This window comes from Chlorocebus sabaeus, chromosome 7 (genome assembly GCF_047675955.1).
Source record: "Chlorocebus sabaeus isolate Y175 chromosome 7, mChlSab1.0.hap1, whole genome shotgun sequence".
Classification (NCBI taxonomy): domain Eukaryota; kingdom Metazoa; phylum Chordata; class Mammalia; order Primates; family Cercopithecidae; genus Chlorocebus; species Chlorocebus sabaeus.
This window is the reverse complement of record NC_132910.1, coordinates 135,993,312-136,011,380: the sequence shown is the minus strand read 5'-3', so window position 1 is coordinate 136,011,380 and position 18,069 is coordinate 135,993,312. Positions and strand designations below refer to the sequence as shown.

Genomic DNA, 18,069 nt, shown 5'->3' with positions numbered 1-18,069 from the left:
GGTCCTGACAGTGGCCTTCACTGGACCGGCAGTGTCCCACAGGAAGGGAACAGGTGGGGAGGGAGCAGAATCAGAGCCCATGGCAGGCAGTGTGTTACGGCAGACGGTGAGGCTGTAAGATGGTAACTGGGACCTGGAGGTGACAGACCCAGGCCTGCTCTCAGCTCTGCCACCGTCAGGCAGGGAGACTCCAACTTCCTGGAGTTTTAGGTTTCTGTGAAACCAGCATTTCGTATTCTGTTAGGACCCTTCAAGGATTCTAGAGTGCATGGAGAGAAATACCAGCCTAAAATAAGGGAGAGTTTTCTAACGCAACAATTCAGGAAACATACAAAAACACAGGTTTTCTCTAAAGGTGGCAACTTCCTGCTACTGGCAGCACACAAGCAAACACCTAGTGACCAACTGTCATGGCTACTGAAGGGACAATTTCTGCAGAGAGTGGGGTTTGGATGAGAGCTCTGTCCCGCATTGTTGCCAGTCTAGAAATTATGCACCTTGTCACTGTTTAGACATCATAAGACTATTTTAGCTATATATTTTTAAATAAGATGATTACAGATGCTGTTATTCACATACTGGGATCATAACAACTTTGAGGCCAAATGTTAATGCTTTCCATTTTACTTATCTGAATAATTCATGACATACAATACCATCATTGGTGCTTAAGTTCCCTTGATTCTTGGCACTGATAAAATGTTTTTCAAATTGATCCATTCTGCAGAGGTTAAAGTAGGACATCAGAATAGAAAGTATCTTAACAAATTTCCTTGAAATTTACTGTACTTTACTATTCTTAAAAACGAATCAAAAAAGAAAAAAAAAAAAAAGAAGAAAGACCCAAACAATGAGAATGTGTCTAAATATCTGACTCTCTTTCGTTTCAAGGCTTGTCGTCTGAACCCCGCACTGGCAGATGAACTTCACTCCTTACTTATTCGTCAAAGAATTTAGACCACAGTGTATTTCAACAAAGATCATCCATGCTAACACCGTACAATGTGTGTATCTTTATAGTAGCTATGACTGGTTATTTTGCACATCGCAAATTACACTATCCTGGGTATTTTACAGGTGACATGTTACTTCGTTCTTGAATTTGTACGCGGTTAAATTTTGCACCTTGAAACCTAGACACAAGGTCAAATTGCTGCAAGAGTCCTCAGAGGTCCACCTCTTACCCTACAGACTGGCCTAGACCATATCAAGTATCAAAACCATTCTACACAGCAAGTCTCTTTTTTTCCTTTCTTAAATACTAAGTCTCCAAAAAGACTTAGTTTAGCTTTAGTAAGTTCAGAAGTAGAAATGATACAAACGTATTTAAAACCATCATTTGAAAGTTTAATTCTTTAAATTTGTCTCTTAGTTTTGTGAATTTTGAATAATGTTTAAATTTTGTTTCAGTCATTTAAAATTTTTTAATGTAAATTCACGAAACTAATTAAGGGTAAAAGACATTTAAAGAATTAAACTTAAATAAGTGTGTGTAGCATTTCTACTTCTGAAGTTATTAAAGCTAAAACTGCACTAAGCCTTTTGAGACATCCTCTATTCTTAAAAAGCTCATAAATAATTGGCTAATTTATTACATATAAACTTCAAAAAAGTGAGTTATAAGACACTGCTTTGGAATCTTGCCCCTCCAAATCTTCCCTCAAAGATCTTAATGTAATGAGTAAAACAACTGCTATATATGTATGCAGAATGTGTAATAAAACAAAAAGCAATTGCTATTTGAAAATATTTATAAGTAAGTTAAAGCAAATTGTTTCTTTGTGCTTCAGCTCATTTTCTACATTTTTAAAACCCTGTGGTAAAAACCTGAATGAAATCATCTACAAGAACTACAAGTAAATACTGTTAAATTAGCAAAAGGCTTTCCTTATATAGATGACATCTATGAAGGCAAAAGGTGACAGTAAAAATAGTAAGATCCATATGCTTAAGACTGTACACGGCTATTCATTTGTGAAACAAATATACATATCGAAGACAGGTCTCAAGAGATACCTTAACTATCCCTTTTTAAATAAACATATTAAATGATGTGGCTTTGTTTTATAAATCACAACCATCCCGACAGTGGATTTAAACAAGATTTCTTTTTTGTCATGGGAAAATGCAGTTAATATGGAGGTGACATTCACTAAGAACTGTTGAATGGCAGAAAAGTATTTGCTCTAGTTTTATGTTCTGGCTTGTCTGTATTGCTTGAACTTCATTTTGTCTTTGCGTAAGGGAAGAAATTTCAACAGACTCAGGTTTGAGATATCTCAAATTGTCATGTATTTCTGTCTCAAATCTCTTAATACCATCCATGTAACATTCCTTCAACCACTTGAAGATCCAAATTCCCAACCAGTATTCTCTTCTCCACACTTAATCCAGTTCCTAAAGATTTTTTTTTTTTTTTTTTTTTTGAGACGGAGTCTGTCTGTCCCCCAGGCTGGAGTGCAGTGGCACGATCTTGGCTCACTGCAAGCTCCGCCTCCCGGGTTCCTGCTATTCTCCTGCCTCAGCCTCCCGAGAATCTTTAGGGCCGGGCACAATGGCTCACGCCTGTAATCCCAGCACTTTGGGAGGCCGAGGCGGGCAGATCACCTGAGGTCGGGGGATCGAGACCAGCCTGGCCAACGTGGTGAAGCCCCGCCTCTACTAAAAATACAAAAATTAGCCGGGCGTGTAGTCCCAGCGACTCGGGAGGCTGAGGCAGGAGAATGGCTTGAAACCGGGAGGCGGAGCTTGCAGTGAGCCGAGATCGTGCAATTGCACTCCAGCCTGGGCGACAAGAGTGAAATTCCGTCTCCAGAAAAAAAAAAAAATCTTAAAATAGGAACATAATAAAAGATCGACCCTAACTAAAGAGCACTTTTTAAACTGCCATTAAAAGATGGGTTTCAGAAATCTTACACTTTGACGTGTGCCATATGTGGTAACATGCTGTGCTTAAATGTCTTCCATAAATCCAATGCAGAATGTAAAATTTCAGTTTACTGTAGTTACCATAAAGCTGATGCTCTGGCACAAGTGAGCCCGTGCAAACTACCACTGCTGAGGACAGTAGTAACCCCCTTGACCTGCGAGTGCGGTGAGTCTGTAACTCGAGCTGAGGCTTCCAGATCATGACTCTTACACACACACACACACTCCTTCTCTAAGATTCCTTATAGCTGATATCTCATGGAAAAATGACAATTTATCATAAATAAATATAGAGACAAAATAATAGTGATCTTTCTCATTTGCAATATAAACTTAACAGCTACAGTTTAAATGATAGCATAGAATTATGCCTAAAATGGACATTTCCAATAATTGTATTATGATAAGTTCTCTGGGCTTGACAACTTCACCTTGCCTCTCTTCCTTGAATGTATTTTATCTGTTTTTTTCTATATAGTCTTTTGAAGGATAATTTTTATCAATAGCCAACTTTGGGTATTTTTTTAAGTATCAAATATCACGGTCTGAAAAAAGGATAAAAAAGCTATAATGAAAAAAATCTTAAGGATAACATTTGGTTTACTAATTTTTAATCATTTATCTTTCAGAACTTGTTTCTTATCAAGAAGTTGGCAGGTATGATACGTATATTATACGTATATAAACTGGCACAGGTTACATACTGGGGCATTAGGGGAGTATCTTTCAGGGATTCAAACTGAATTTTTACCTTTTACTTGTTTTGTTTTGTTTTCAATATTCTTGGGGATTAGAGAGGGGAAAGTATGTTGTTGTTGCATAATAGATGGTGAAACCCAGGAAAATGAAGTACCTGTCCATGGTCCCACTATCAGTAACACGAAGTCTGTCCTCTGGATCTCCCCTAATGCCCCTGTGGTCTAAAAGGCTCGATGATACAACCGAGCCCCTGAAGTAGCTGCCGTCCTCCTTCCGCTCCCCCATCTCCGCCTGCCCATACTCCGAGGGTCAGCTCCCATCTCTCCTCCCTAATGCCTCACTTCAAGCACTCATTTGGCTCTTTCTGCTCACTAAAAATCATAGATTTCACAGATTTATTTTGTTTCTGGAGAAGGCAGCAAACTTTTACTTCCCTGCAGAAGTAGTTAAGCGCATAGCGTTTTCTCTAAAAAGGCATTCAATAAATATTTGAACTGCCTGTAGAGTTTCAACCTCTTTGAGATGTAAGTATCTTAAATATCATAGAGCGCTGTGATTCATTTTTATATTTTATTGCTTCGAATGCTAAAACTATGGGAAATCTTTGGTAAAAATAAAGACAATAAAATCTTCACAATAACTTTACACAAAGCATTGCACTACAATGTTCTTCAATATACATGAAATAATATAAGAAAGTTCACAATCCTCAGTGAGGAAATTAACTGTACAATATTCATAGTTCATTTTAAAACAAAATATTTTCATAAATATTTAAAATACTTCCTAGGTTCTCACATATTAACATTTGTATTTCAATCAGTATGTTGATCTTTAAAGTATTTATATTAAATAAAAATCAATAGAAGTTTTTTTCTGTTGCCTACCACAGCGTAAGTCCCGTCCTCCCCGATTCTGCTTATTTCACATAAAACTAGAGGGAGGTAACTAAAATAAAAATCAGTATGGTTCTCAGTCAAGCCCTCTGTGGAAAAGAGGAAAATGTTTCATGTCTATTATTACACAGACATTTTTGTGGTGGTTTATTTGTGCAGTCTCAAACTTGGCCAGCTTTAAGTTGATCTAAATGAGTTCTCAGCTCGGGACACAGTTCAATTAGCAGCAGTTCCATCAGTACCTGAACCAAGAAAGAAGGAAAAAAGTAGAAAAATGTTTTTCTCCAAGGGTTTATTCAAAATAAATATCTGTGTCTAAGAGAAAAGTCTAATTTTAGGTCTGAAATAATCTCAGTAAACAAGTAACTCTCAAACAGTATTTAATATTGGTAACTATAATCAGAGAGATAACTGGGAAACAGTTGGCTTTGCTGAAATAAGAAAACCAACCAGTTAGGCGGCAATGTTATATCAAAAGTCAAGGGAGGATGGGCACGGTGGCTCCTGCCTGTAATCCCAGTACTTTGGGAGGCCGAGGCAGACAGATCACCTGAGGTCAGGAGTTAGCAACCATCCTGGCCAACATGGCGAAACCCTGTCTCTACTAAAAATACAAAAATTAGCCAGGTGTGGTGGTGCACGCCTGTAGTCCCAGCTACTCGGGAGGCTGAGGCAGGAGAATTGCTTGAACCCAGGAGGCAGAGGTTGCAGTGAGCCGAGATCACACCACTGCACCCGAGCCTGGGGGACAAGAGCGAAACTGTTTCAAAAAAAAAAAAAAAAAGTCAAGGGAAATGACTAGCCTGTGAGAATGCGAGCGTGCAGTCACTGGGGTACGTGCTTTTTCTAACCAAATGAAGAAACAGACAAAAATGAGCAGAAAACCCCCTGGGCTTTAATTTACTCACGTATAACAGATGCTTGTTGGCTCTTGTTTCTTGCAGTGCACTGAATATTTTTATTATACCATGGCGGGCATTTTGCTGTCCAACAAGGCTCTGAAGCGTATCTGAAAAATTAAGTTTACATTCTATGCTGCTATTGATAGAGTGCTCAGTGCATAGCTTTGCGGTGAAAGGAATATAACATGATACACATGCAGTCAATAAAGACACGGAGGCATGAGAAACATGAATGGTCAGTTCTCGCAAATGCTTCAGGAGAGGATTTTTCAACATAAGGCATTTATACAAATTACAGTTTTAATATGTTGCAACTACTAATTTTAATAATTAAAATGTTAATGTTTTGCTAAAAATTAAGCTCTCAAAACACTATACTTTAGCAGAATTTCCAAAACACAAAGTTTATTATCTGTTCTAAAACATTTTTCAAGTTAACATTCTCAGTATAACTTCTTAGCAAGTGAAAAAAAATGGCTTAAAAGAGTATGATCCTTTCTTTTTTTTTTTCATTGTAAAACACGGTTCCTGCAAGACATAAATGAAAATCACCTCAATGGGGTTCACATTCCCCCATGATCTCTAATAGCTCAGGCCTCACCTGGAATGTTTTCAAGCAGCTTTTGCTGCGCTCTCTGTTTTGTTTCCTGACTTTGCTCTTTGCTTCTGATTGTGGTCGGTGGTGCCAACTTCCCATGTGGCCAAAAAGCATCCCGGAAAATAGTGATGTAGTAAACCAACATTTGTTCACTGAAAATCCAGTTGACTGTGTCCCGGATTTGTCTTTTAAGAGAAGAAGATTTCTTGGATGAGGTTTTTAAAAATTGTGTACTCTACTCTCAAAAGGCACTTATCAATGCGAAGGTTAAGATACAGCCTGATCTAAATGTTTAATGAAAAAACTAGGAATTGGATTTTTTAAACTCTGGCTCTGAAAGTTATATATATTTTTAATTATTATTATTTTTTGAGATGGAGTCTTGCTTTGTCACACATGCTGGAGTGCAGTGGTGCAATCTCGGCTCACTGCAACCTCCGCCTCCCGAGTATCTGGAACTATAGGTATCTGCCACCATGCCCAGCTGATTTTTGCATTTTTAATAGAGATGGGGTTTCGCCATGTTGGCCAGGCTGGTCTCGAACTCCTAACCTCGGGTGATCCACCAGTCTCGGCCTCCCAAAGTGCTAGGATTACAGGTGTGAGCCACCACGCCTGGCCAATTTTTTTATTTTGGTAATACTGCATGACCATTTATTCCTAGAGCTAGTTTTGTCATTGGCACTGACTTCTCCAAATGTCGGCTGTGTTCAGTCTATAAAGACAAGAACAGAGAGATTGAGCTGTCTGCAGACTGCAACATTTCCATGAAGTGTTATAAGGTGAAAACATAAATCCATTTCAAGACTGTTAGAAGTGGTCTGGAAAACCTCCTGAGGTCCTGAAGGCGTGCAGGAGGAGCAGGCTTTCCATAGCTGTCTTTTAGTGTTGCTGTGGCAGAGAAAGCTGGGCAGGATACTCGGATCCACATAAAGCACTTCACATGCCCATGAGGCAAGGAAAAAGACAGTCCCTTTCACAGATACACCGCTATGTGGCCAATTTCAAAATTCCACAAGAACGAAAACTGGGTGGCAGGCATTTGACTTGCAGAGTTACGCATTTGAGTTGGTTACCCAGGTCTTCCACACAACCCCATTTCATCAGTCATTAGTCAAATTCTTTTTTTTTTGAGACAATCTGGCTCTGTCCCCCAGCCTGGAGGGCAGTGGCACAATCTCAGCTCACTGCAACCTCCGCCTCCTGGCTTCAAGCGATTCTCCTGCCTCAGCCTCCCAAGTAGCTGGGACTACAGGCATGTGCCACCATGCCCAGCTAATTTTTTGTATTTTTAGTAAAGACAGGGTTTCACTGTGTTAGCTAGGATGGTCTTGATATCCTGACCTTGTGATCCGCCTGCCTCAGCCTCCCAAAGTGCCGGGATTACAGGCGTGAGTCACCGCACCGGGCCAGTCATCAGTCAAATTCTAGCCAGTTACAGGTCCTCTGCTGTCAAGAGACAACTACACACAGTTCAAAGAGCCCAAGAGTGGTTGTGAGGTTGGGAGGAGAAAGTCTCTCCACTGAAAAGGGGGAAAGAATCATCTTAGACTATTTGTGCCAGAAAGACTTCACATTTCAAACTCAATTCATGAATAATAATATATAAAAAAGCCCTTGAAGAATCTGACTTCCAACCAGAATTTTAAATGGACAACGTAAGGTTTTCAGATAGTATCTAAAATAGATGTTTCAAGTCCAGTACTTTGCACATAGTAGTCAGTCACTATTGAATGTACATCTAAACTCCACTATGAGTAAAACTACACTGTCATCTCCATCTATAGCTGCACATCTCCCAGACTCTTCTCTATATTTCTTGGAACTGTGCAATTCAAATCTAGACCATATAAAATAAGTTTATTAATTTAACGGAATTTGTGGTTCACGAGAGCATCTGCTGACCTGCCTGCCTACCTTCCTAAAATTTCAGTTTACAACTTGAGATTAGGAAGTGACTCTTCATAAAGGTCATCATCTAAGTTATTTTCTACCAATTTAGATCTGACTTTCTATCAGCCGAAGCCCGTCCGATGCTTTTGAAGCAATTCTAGCATGTGAAATTGTAGTCTACAATACAAGGCAAGAGACACACACTGTGCTGCTGCTTAATTTCATGATGCGTCATCATCTGCCGAAGGCAAAAATAGCAAAGAACCATGTGCTCCATGATCACTACTTGACAAAAAGCCCACTGAAATCAACAGCCTGCAAATCCTCTACACGCGCCTCTTCTCCATCCCCGTGAAAATAACTGCCCGATGTTATACACCACTCACAACCCACGGCTGCTCATTTCATAATTAAGAGCCAATATCATAAATAGGAACAAGGCAAGTATGCATGATTTGCTGAAACTGAAAAGGAAACTAAATTAGCAAGTCCTGAGTACTGAGAAACAGAAGGCCATCTGGGGAATTTCTTTTAATTACAGGTGCATGCACCCACCATGCCTGGCTAATTTTTGTATTTTTAGTAGAGATGGGGTTTTGCCATGTTGGCCAGGCTGATCTTGAACTCCTGACATCAAGTGATCCACCTGCTTCGGCCTCCCAAAGTGCTGGGATTACAGATGTGAGCCACTGTGCCTGGCATTTTTTGGGGAATTTCTTTATCTAAGGCTTGTCAATACAAAAGAGGTTTGTTTGCCTTAGACTAAAACAAAAAACTAAACAGGCCATTTTATCTGATTAGAACAAAAGCCTATGATACTTACGTCAACTAAAGAAGCCTCTAATGGACAACTACAACTTTTTTTTTTTTTGAAAAAAGGTCTTGGTCTTTCATCCAGGCTGGAATGCAGTGGCTCACGGCAGCCTTGACCTCCCGGACTCAAGCAGTCCTCCCGCCTGAGCCTCCTGAGGAGCTGGAATCACAGGCTTGCGTGTACTACCACCCCTGGCTAATTTTTTTATTTTCTGTAGAGACGGGGTCTTAACATGTTGCCCAGGCTGGTCTTGAACTTCTGGGCTGAAGCAATCTGCCCGCCTCGGCCTTCCAAAGTGCTGGGATTATAGGCATGAGCCACTGTGTCCAGCCAACTAAAACTATTTTTTTTTAACCTTAGGTAGAAGTAAACTTGTTTCTGACCACAAGGAAAATATATTCATTGGCAAATCAATAAAAAAAATAGCAAATATTCTTTACAGTGTTTCCTATAAAAATCTATAAGCTTTATTTGGTAAAACTATCATATTAACCTTGTACCAATGTCTGACCACTAAATCTTTCACTTGGGAAAATCTGGTAATTTCACCTTAAAACTTATTTTGTTATATCAAAAAGTGATTTTTTTTTTAATTTCTAGAAGCTGACTCATATTCCTATTCTGCAGGAAATCATAATGTTTATCTTGTGAAGAATTCTGGGTATAGAGTTACCATATAAAAGATCTTGATAACAGTATTTCCAAATTCCAGGTGTAGAGATGAAGCAGGAACCAGGCCAGGGGGCCAGGTTAGGTCAGCTAACGGGTCTGGTGACTTCAGACAAGCAGTTGATCTCTTTGGTTCCACTTCTTCACCAACAAAATGAGCAGTTAGACTAATCTCTAAGACCTCCTTTCAGGCCTAAAGCAATCTAAATCTATTCAACTTCTATTGGCTACGTGACTTTGCAGTTATGAAAAATTCCAATAATTTCTTAGAAACTGATAATAATTGACTGTATTGAGTTCTCAATAACAAACCCAGGGCTTTCATAAATGAATGATCAAAATGTGGACTACCTTTTATGAGCAACATTAGAACACTCAGTGAAAGACAGGTATAAGTATATAATACCTTTATGTATATGGATAATATAATATAGTTTAGAATATACATATGGCTTCTAACAGTGCTAGATGACAGGGCCACACATGCACCCCAGTGGATACTCAGATATTAACTAACAAGAAGAGTTAGCACTTCAGTGCTAGACAACTCTAAAAACCTTAATATATGGTCTGTATTTTCCTCTAAGTAAACACCTGCCATGTGATGCTCATCCTACTTTCCTTCTGGCTTAGAGTCTAAACCTTAAACTGATTCTCATTATTTGACATAAAAATATTCTACCCAAGATACTCAAACTAGTTGTCGTGATCAAAGGGGAGCTTACAGAGCACAGCCTCCTGACCCGCGCCAGTCAGAGTGCGGAAGTAGCTCAAGCTTTTCTTATCTAACTCGCCATATGCATTCTGTGGGAGAAATTCTTTCAGAAACCGATTCTCCTATCCAATCTTAGAATCATATCAGAAACGAAGAGAGAGAGAAAATAAAAGACTTTCAGTTAAATCACTGGCTGCTAGATCATAAGGTAATTTGACTGTCAAGGCAAGAGTACGGCATAGATCCAAATATTAATTTCATACAACTCACTTGTTGATGGTTCTTCCAAAAGTGACCTGAACGAGGGCAATTAATGTTCTTCTCACCCATTTAAACACTAAAACAGAAACCAGAGGAAAACTTTTTATCACAGGGTATCACAATTTGGGACATTTTCATAGCTGTGCAAAGCATAAATCTTACCACTTAAGATCATTTGAGTCCTGCCATCAAGTCAAGACTATGATATCTGCAGAATTTGGGTTTAGGTTAGTGAAATTCTGCTCAGGAAAACTCTTCTGACTAGGCTTTCATTTTCTACTAAGCAACAGATGAGATGAAACCAGAGTTTTTACAGTGTTTCAATGCCTCCCAACAGCTGAGCTCGCAAGTGTTAAGAGTACTTCATCTGTCCCTGGGCTATTGACAACATGTCTGTTTTCCACCAGCACACAGTGTAATTCTATTTTAGATTTCTGTCTGGCTTGCTGAACCCAATTCTGAACACACTGCGGAATGAGAAACATCTGTAGTCAAGTATTTTGAAATATTAATGAACTGACGGGTCTAACTGTTCCCGTTTGAAGCAGTTTGCAGATCACTGCGTACTTTATATAGACCACGTATTTGGGAGAGGATAAGTGAACGGTGAAGAGCCAGGACCTGAATGAGAAATGCATTTGTAGTCTCCAGTGCCACCGCCCAGCAGCAGGGCACAAGTCACCTTCTCTGCACCCCAATTTCCTCCTCTGGAAAGGATGGTATTAACATGTGTCTCTCTCTGCGCTGAAGGTCTTTCCCCATGTGTGTGGAAAAGACTGCGAAGGGTTCTACAGATCTACACTTTTATTATTGACACAGAGACACATTTTTATAGGTATAGAAAATGAACATAAACCAACAGAAGGCAAAGAAATGCTATGAGGATATTTTAGGTTCACAAATTGGAACTTAAACCCAAATTTTCATTTATATATTCACCTCCATCTATTGAAGTGTTTGGCTACTGACATACGAGGAAATAAGAAATTCAGACTCGGTCATAATGGGGCCAGGAGTTCAGGGCTCTTGTATCCACTAAGAAAAAGTAACAATGGCAAATTCCCAGACATCTCTGTACAAAGGCAACCACACAAATAAAAATCATAGAAAACATAGACTTAGCACTAGACTTCAATATACTCTAAAGCCATTTCTAATTTTTTTAATGGATCAAAATATCCAGTTAAAGTAGTATGAATCCCTCATGTAAAGTCAAGTCTTAGAGTCGGAACCATACCTCAAAAATGTCTTAAACTTTTTGATGGAATTTGCTGGAATGCTGCCAAGCATGTAGACGTGTTCGTTTTAGGTTGGCATTGAGGCTGGGATGAGCGTCTGTCAGTGATGATAACTTCACTTTGCCTTTCTAGGGCAGGAAAGAGGTGGCTCATACCTAGAGGGTCTGAGGACAAGTGCAACTCTAGGAAGAGTGCCTGACGACCAAGGGGTTATTTTTAAAAAGAAAGGGGCAGGGGTATTACTGGTCCCTTTCTGTATACTAGAGCAAAAACCAAAACTCATTTTGCTACAAATTTTCTATCACTGATAGCCCCTTACTCTATTATTTTTCCCTCACCTTCCCTAGTCCCCAGTACCCCGATACACACACACACACGAGCCCCATTACTCCAAAGCCTTGTTTGTTCAAAGCCACAGAGGCAGCTGCACGAGCACTAGGATTCTGCTGATGACGAATAGATCACATCTCATTATAAATGAGGTTCTATTTATTCTCTCTGAAATGCCACTAGCAAAACCAAATATGCTCCGAGCAGGCAGAGATGGAGGAAGTGCATGCTGCAGGCATGGTGAGGAGCCCTGCTCTGGCTGATACTGGCTCTGACACGCCTGCCGTGTCTCTTAAGCTCTGTACCAACAGCAAAGACAAAAACAATGATGAAGGCTAGGACAGGGTCCTCATTCTTATCAACTCTATAGGAAACTGGGGAGATGCATGATTTAATGGGCCACATTTCACCAAAGAAGAGTCAGACTTTGGGTAGATTATTATTTGTCTATATTGAATCAAGTTAAACATCACTGTGTATGTCTTAAAGCGTCCCAAATATTGAAAGGCTATTAGGTTTTTTATCTGAAAGGAGTTTTCATATGTGGATGATATGCCACCATATAGATACTTCTTCAGTAAGTTATCTTCCATTTCTAAAATTTATCTTAGTTTCAACTTTTCATTATTGTAATTATGCTAAAATATCCTTATGTGTAAATCTCTGCCTGCGTTTTAGAATTTCATTTTGTCTATTGCTTAATGTGAATTACATTTTTGGACCCCTTAATCTGAAAATTCACTGATGGCAGAATCTGCATCTGATACGTTTTTGTTTCCCTACAGATCTGTATCTAAAACATATGGTCTCAAAGTGTTTGATGACTGACATTATATATTCTCTTGGCTTTGGCTCAGAAGCTGTCAAAGTGTTTGATGATTGACATTATACCTTCTCTTAGCTTTGGCTCAGAAGGAGAAAAATGTCAATGAGCAAAGATAGCAAAGATAATTCATTCTGGCACTTAACATTTTTCTTGCCTATTCACTCATCAGAGCATCCATCCAGGTATGTTACTGATCACCTACCATGGATCAGGCATTGTAGGGGATACTGAGGATTAAGACACAGAAGACAAATTCCAATTGCACTTGAAATTTTTTCATCTGTTAACAATTCTTTAAGTGACATGTTAAGGGATTTATAAATGAGAAGGGATCCACGGCCCCATTTCCTATGTAAGACCAATTGGTAGCCTACTCCTTTGCCTCAAGGGAAAAGGTGCTGATATGAATGACAGAGCCCAGGACATTGCTGCTGCATTGTTTGGCTGGCTGGTGCCATTACTGAGCCTTACTAACCCTTGCTCTTATCATTTGCTTCCCCTTCGAGGTGGTCAGGTGTGCCCGTGGGCACCCGCCATATCTCTAGCTGGTACTGAGGCTCCAGGTATGACAAAGTCTGCTGGTGTCAAGACTTAGAGTGTTGGGAGCTGTGAATGTGTGGACGGAGAGTAGTATTAAGTCCTATTCAACACTTAACACTAAGCCAGGGAGTCCGTTTACCTGTCACCAAGGTGATGCTTTCGGGGAGATGCACTTGTACAGCTCTTAAAGAAACAGAACTTTGATCCCCATTTTACAATGGTTTCTTCTACGTACATCTCTCCTTGAGGAATCACTAGGGCAGGATTTCTCAACTCTAGCATTGCTGTCATTTGGAGCAGGATAACTCTGCCGCGGGGCTGTCCTGAGCACTGTAGAATGTTTAGCAGCATCCCAGACTCTACCCACGAGATGCCAGTAGCACCCCTCACTCCAAGGTATGACAATCAAAAACATTTTCGGACATCACCATATGTCCCTCCCTCCCTCCATGAAGAACTACTGCTCAAGAGGAAAAAAGGTAGCTGAAAAACAGGGTACAGGCATTCCCACGTCCTTGCCATGGAATTATCCTAACACCAAAACTCACTCTTAACAACAGGATTCTTACTGTGCTATGCAGAATAGTTTTCTGTATAACTTTTAGTGATAAGGCAATGAAGCTACGCCAAGTCACATAAAAAGGATTCCAACCTTCTGTAGTCAGAGGAACATGGTGCAAAGTAAATCAGGATGCTACGCTACGTTAGGACAGAGATGATATCTGTCTTGGGGTGGTATATGTAGCATAGTGTCTACTTGGCTTTTTTTTTTTTTTTTTTTTTTTTTGAGACAGAGTCTCGCTGTCACCCAGGCTGGAGTGCAGTGGTACAATCTTGGCTCACTGCAACCTCCGCCTCCTAGGTTCAAGCGATTCTCCCGCCTCAGCTTCCCAAGTAGCTGGGACTACAGGCGCCGCCACCACGCCCGGCTCATTTTTGTATTTTTAGTAGAAATGGGGTTTCACCATGTTGGCCAGGATGGTCTCGATCTCTTGATCTCATGATCCACCCACCTTGGCCTCCCAAAGCGCTGGGATTACAGGCGTGAGCCACTGCGCCCGGCCTGGGTTGGCTCTTAAAAGGCTATGTTGAATGAATGGAAGCATGAATATAAATACATGTCTGATGCATTTCAGCAATAAAGTGATATTAAATGCATGTGCATGTACGATTATGTATACCACTTAACTAGCAAATACCACTAAGTAATAACAAAGAAGCTTACTTCCTCGAAGTTCAAAAATCTCCCCAATCAACATGAAACATGGTTCAGCCAAGGCGTCTTTCCTCCCATCCACGTCATCGCCATAATCTGACAGGTCACTGTCCTCCTCTGTCTCCTCCTGGGAATACAGCAAAATCATAGGAAGCAGATAACTTATCCAAGAAAATTGGCAGAGTTGTTCTCCTTTTTCAAGTGTAAATCCCAAACTATCTACTCGTATTTTAGCCTTAATTTTTCAGTTTTCATGCAGAAACTATCCATTCTCAACACAGAGGACAGAATCAGAAAAGCTTGAATCTAGAGCCTTATTCAAGGCTTAAAATAAGCTAATTTTAAAAAATCTGTTACTGTATTAATAATCGTTAATCAATAATGAATTAACAGACAATAAAATCGTTTTCTAACCATTTTGAATTTCAAAACTAAGGCTTTTAATTTATTTTATTTTATTTTTTTTAGTTTTATCTCCCTTAAAACAGCAGGAAGTAAATATTTCTAAATTCACTTTTTTTTTTTTTTTTTACAAACATGCATTTTAAAGTAAATTGGTTATTTTTAAAGCTGTGACTTAAGCTTTTATTCTGTCCTTTGGCTAGTCCCATTTCTTCATCTGCACATCAGCAGGTTTCAGTTAAAAACTCATATGATCTACCAGGCACCAGGCTAGTGCAAATGGAGTTTGAGGATGTGTGAGGTGTGTGAGGTGTGTGTGAGGTGCCTTCTGGGGAGACTGACAGACACACAGGGCAGGACAAAGTGCTGTCCCAGAGGTGCCAACGTTAGGTGCTGGAAGCAGCTGAGGAAGTGTACCGCAATGTCTGCGTAGAGGCAGAAGCTGCAGTGTGGGCCCAGGCAGGTCTTTGGGAGGTACTTACATCAGGCGAGCAGAGGAAGGGATGAGGAAGTCATAAAAGCTAGAGGAGTTCCCTAAAACCTCACAGCATCACAGAAGTCCAGCAACAGCAAACGCCTCAAAGAGGCTGAGAAAGGTAAAGACTGAGAGGAAGCCACTGGCAGCTTCAGGTCACTTCACAGAGTGACTGAGCCATATGTCAACTCCAGAGGTTCAGGAGTAAAAGGGAGGTGAGACAGGTAAGCCAGCCAGGTACAGACGGACACATGAAGGAAAGAGGGGGAGACGCTTGGGGGGCCATGGGTGGACGTGTGGACCGGAGCAGGGGGTGTGCTCTGTGGGACGTGCTGACTTTCGCGCCAGCTGAGAATGCAGAAGAGCAGTGTGCTCCTTTTCACCATCAGTTCCTCTGTCCAAACTCGAAGCCACCTCCGATGAAGAGGCAGTGACATCTGGCAGTGGACTGAGGGGAAGCCACATTTCAGAGGTGGTCCTGTGCAATGTGCAAGAGGGCCAGGCAAGGTACCTCTGTGGTGTGCACAGGAGTGCACAGCCTACTCTGGAGAGAAGTCTGGGTTCAAAAGATGAGATCGAAAGCTCTGCAGGCTCTATACATTCCCTTATCCACACACTACTGCCAGATCATCCTGCTTCAGTATAGCCCATGCTTCTTCATGCCTGAGAATATAGCCTAAACTCTCAGCCTGGCGTGAACCTCACCCCTCCCCGCTTCTGTGCTGTACCTCATCTTCCATTAGAGCACGGCACAAAGCCTCCAGTCCAGGCCAACGACCTCCAGCCTATTCCATAAACACAACCTCCTCTATTGAACCTTTAGCATGAACCCCCCACCCCCACCCACGACGGCCCACACTCGGCCTCCCTAGACCTGGGGACTGGCGCCCCACGTGTAGCGGGGTTCCTGCAGAACTTCCTACTCTCCTTTCACTTACCAACTCTGAAGTGGTAAAACCACTTTGTCCTCCCCTGCGAGTCACTTGGAAGAATTAAGATACAGAAATACAAGCAGGTGCCTCAAAATGTGACAGTGATGATGGCTGAAAATGGAGGGATGTGCTTCCCCCCATGAGGAGCACGAGCTTAGTATCTGCTGAAATACGCTACAAAAGTGGTTCACCCTTTGGACGGCTCACCTCCTGGTGGGAGAAGAAGTCGCGAGGAAGTCTTTCCAAAAATGAGGATAATGAAAAGGAATTTTTTTTCCCCTGCACATCAATAACCTTGAGGTAGTCAGGAGAAGGGCTCAAGAAGGCATAAAGTGCTTCACTCTGACACAGTCTTTCATCTGACAGCAGATTCTGTGGAAGAAAGAGGATTAACGCTCTAGTGTGGGAAACCGTCTGTGTGGCTGGGAGCTACCAGCAAAGGCAAGCGAGGCGGAGCTGTCACAAATTTACTTTCCTCAGACTTCTGAGCATAAAACCACTTCCCCTTCCCCCTGAAACAAACTACATAAGATCAATTCTTAATGATCTTAATGGCAAACAATCCTCTCCAGGTTAACTAGTGGTGCCCAAATCACTCCGCTCATGGGAGACCCCGATGCAGACGGCAGAACTCGCTCCACTCTGTACCGCTTGGTACAGCGGAAGATTCTTACTTTCCAGCTCACAGATCCCAGGTGCTACCACTCTTGAAATACAACTTTCACTCATCTGTGTTTGACCAACTTAAATTTTTGCAAATTACACATGGATACCTCTAAGTTGCTCTTTTATGGTTATATTCAGACTTTGTACATCAGCTGAAAAAAAGAACTTTGAGTTATCACATGGTGGCACTACCTGCCAGGCAATAGTTTCATTTCCCTGTGCTGCCACTTTCCAGGCAGTGTGCGTTTACATAATTATGTAACAGTTTCTTTGCTTTTCTTTTTTTTTTGAGACGGAGTCTCACTCGGTCATCCTCGGTCATCGTGCAGTGGCGCGATCTTGGCTCACCGCAACTTCCACCTGTCAGGTTCCAGCAATTCTCCTGCCTCAGCCTCCCAAGTAGCTGGGACTACAGGCGCGTGCCATCACGACCAGCTAATTTTTGCATTTTTTAGTAGAGATGGGGTTTCACCATATTGGCCAGGCTGGTCTCGAGCTCCTGACCTCGTGATCCGCCTGCCTCGGCCTCCCAAAGTGCAGGGATTACAGGTGTGAGCCACCGCGTCTGGCCATATATAGCAGTTTCTACTGGCCCTCAAACTGGAAAGTTCCGAAAGTTCTGTATGTACTGACCTGGCCTTAGAAGAGAGTAAAGAAGAACATAAATTGAGCTTGTCTATGTACAAGCAAGTGCTACAGTAAGACGGCAAAATTAACAACGTGACCACAGAATATTTACACATCTAGTATTATAAGACGTCAGGCTTAGGAATAAGTAAACCTACAGGAACTGTCAGCCACGTAGGGAGATGGAACACTCAGGAGCCAGCTATGCCTCTGATGACACAGTGTTGGGGGAGGTGGAGATTCAGTTCCAGAGGGGTTGGTCCATGACGGCAACATCCTATTTGTTGAGATGGCAAACGACTTGACAAGCGCTATGACCTTTCCTAGAAAAATCACCTCTGAGAAGGCCCAATACTGCCACGCTGGGGACAAGGGGTCCACGGAGCACCATCGGCATTCATGTACCCTGCAGAAGACTGGCCTGGAGGTGGGCAGGCCGTGC

At 41.3% G+C, this 18,069-nt stretch overlaps 2 protein-coding genes across 14 annotated transcripts in view; one reads left to right on the top strand and one right to left on the bottom strand.

The window, feature by feature from the left end:
• LRP2BP (LRP2 binding protein) overlaps positions 1-2,054 on the top strand; it is a 32,944-nt gene extending 30,890 nt beyond the window's left edge. For all 11 annotated transcript variants that reach the window (XM_008000433.3, XM_073017776.1, XM_073017770.1 and 8 more), the window contains one exon: positions 892-2,054. In XM_008000433.3, the coding sequence (XP_007998624.3) occupies positions 892-957 (66 nt within the window). In that variant the 3' untranslated portion in view covers positions 958-2,054. The remainder of the gene's footprint in view (positions 1-891) is intronic.
• The window catches only part of SNX25 (sorting nexin 25), a 153,214-nt gene that overhangs the window by 3,942 nt on the left and 131,203 nt on the right, over positions 1-18,069 (bottom strand). For 2 of the 3 annotated variants that reach the window (XM_008000438.3, XM_008000440.3), the window contains exons 14-19: positions 16,542-16,706; positions 14,535-14,652; positions 10,385-10,451; positions 6,027-6,208; positions 5,432-5,532; positions 4,184-4,765 (exon numbers count right to left, since the gene is read on the bottom strand). In XM_008000438.3, coding sequence (XP_007998629.2) covers positions 4,685-4,765; positions 5,432-5,532; positions 6,027-6,208; positions 10,385-10,451; positions 14,535-14,652; positions 16,542-16,706 — 714 coding nt within the window. In that variant the 3' untranslated portion in view covers positions 4,184-4,684. Of the gene's footprint in view, positions 1-4,183; positions 4,766-5,431; positions 5,533-6,026; positions 6,209-10,384; positions 10,452-14,534; positions 14,653-16,541; positions 16,707-18,069 lie in introns of those variants that run through there. The other variant, XM_008000439.3, reaches the window with a different exon arrangement.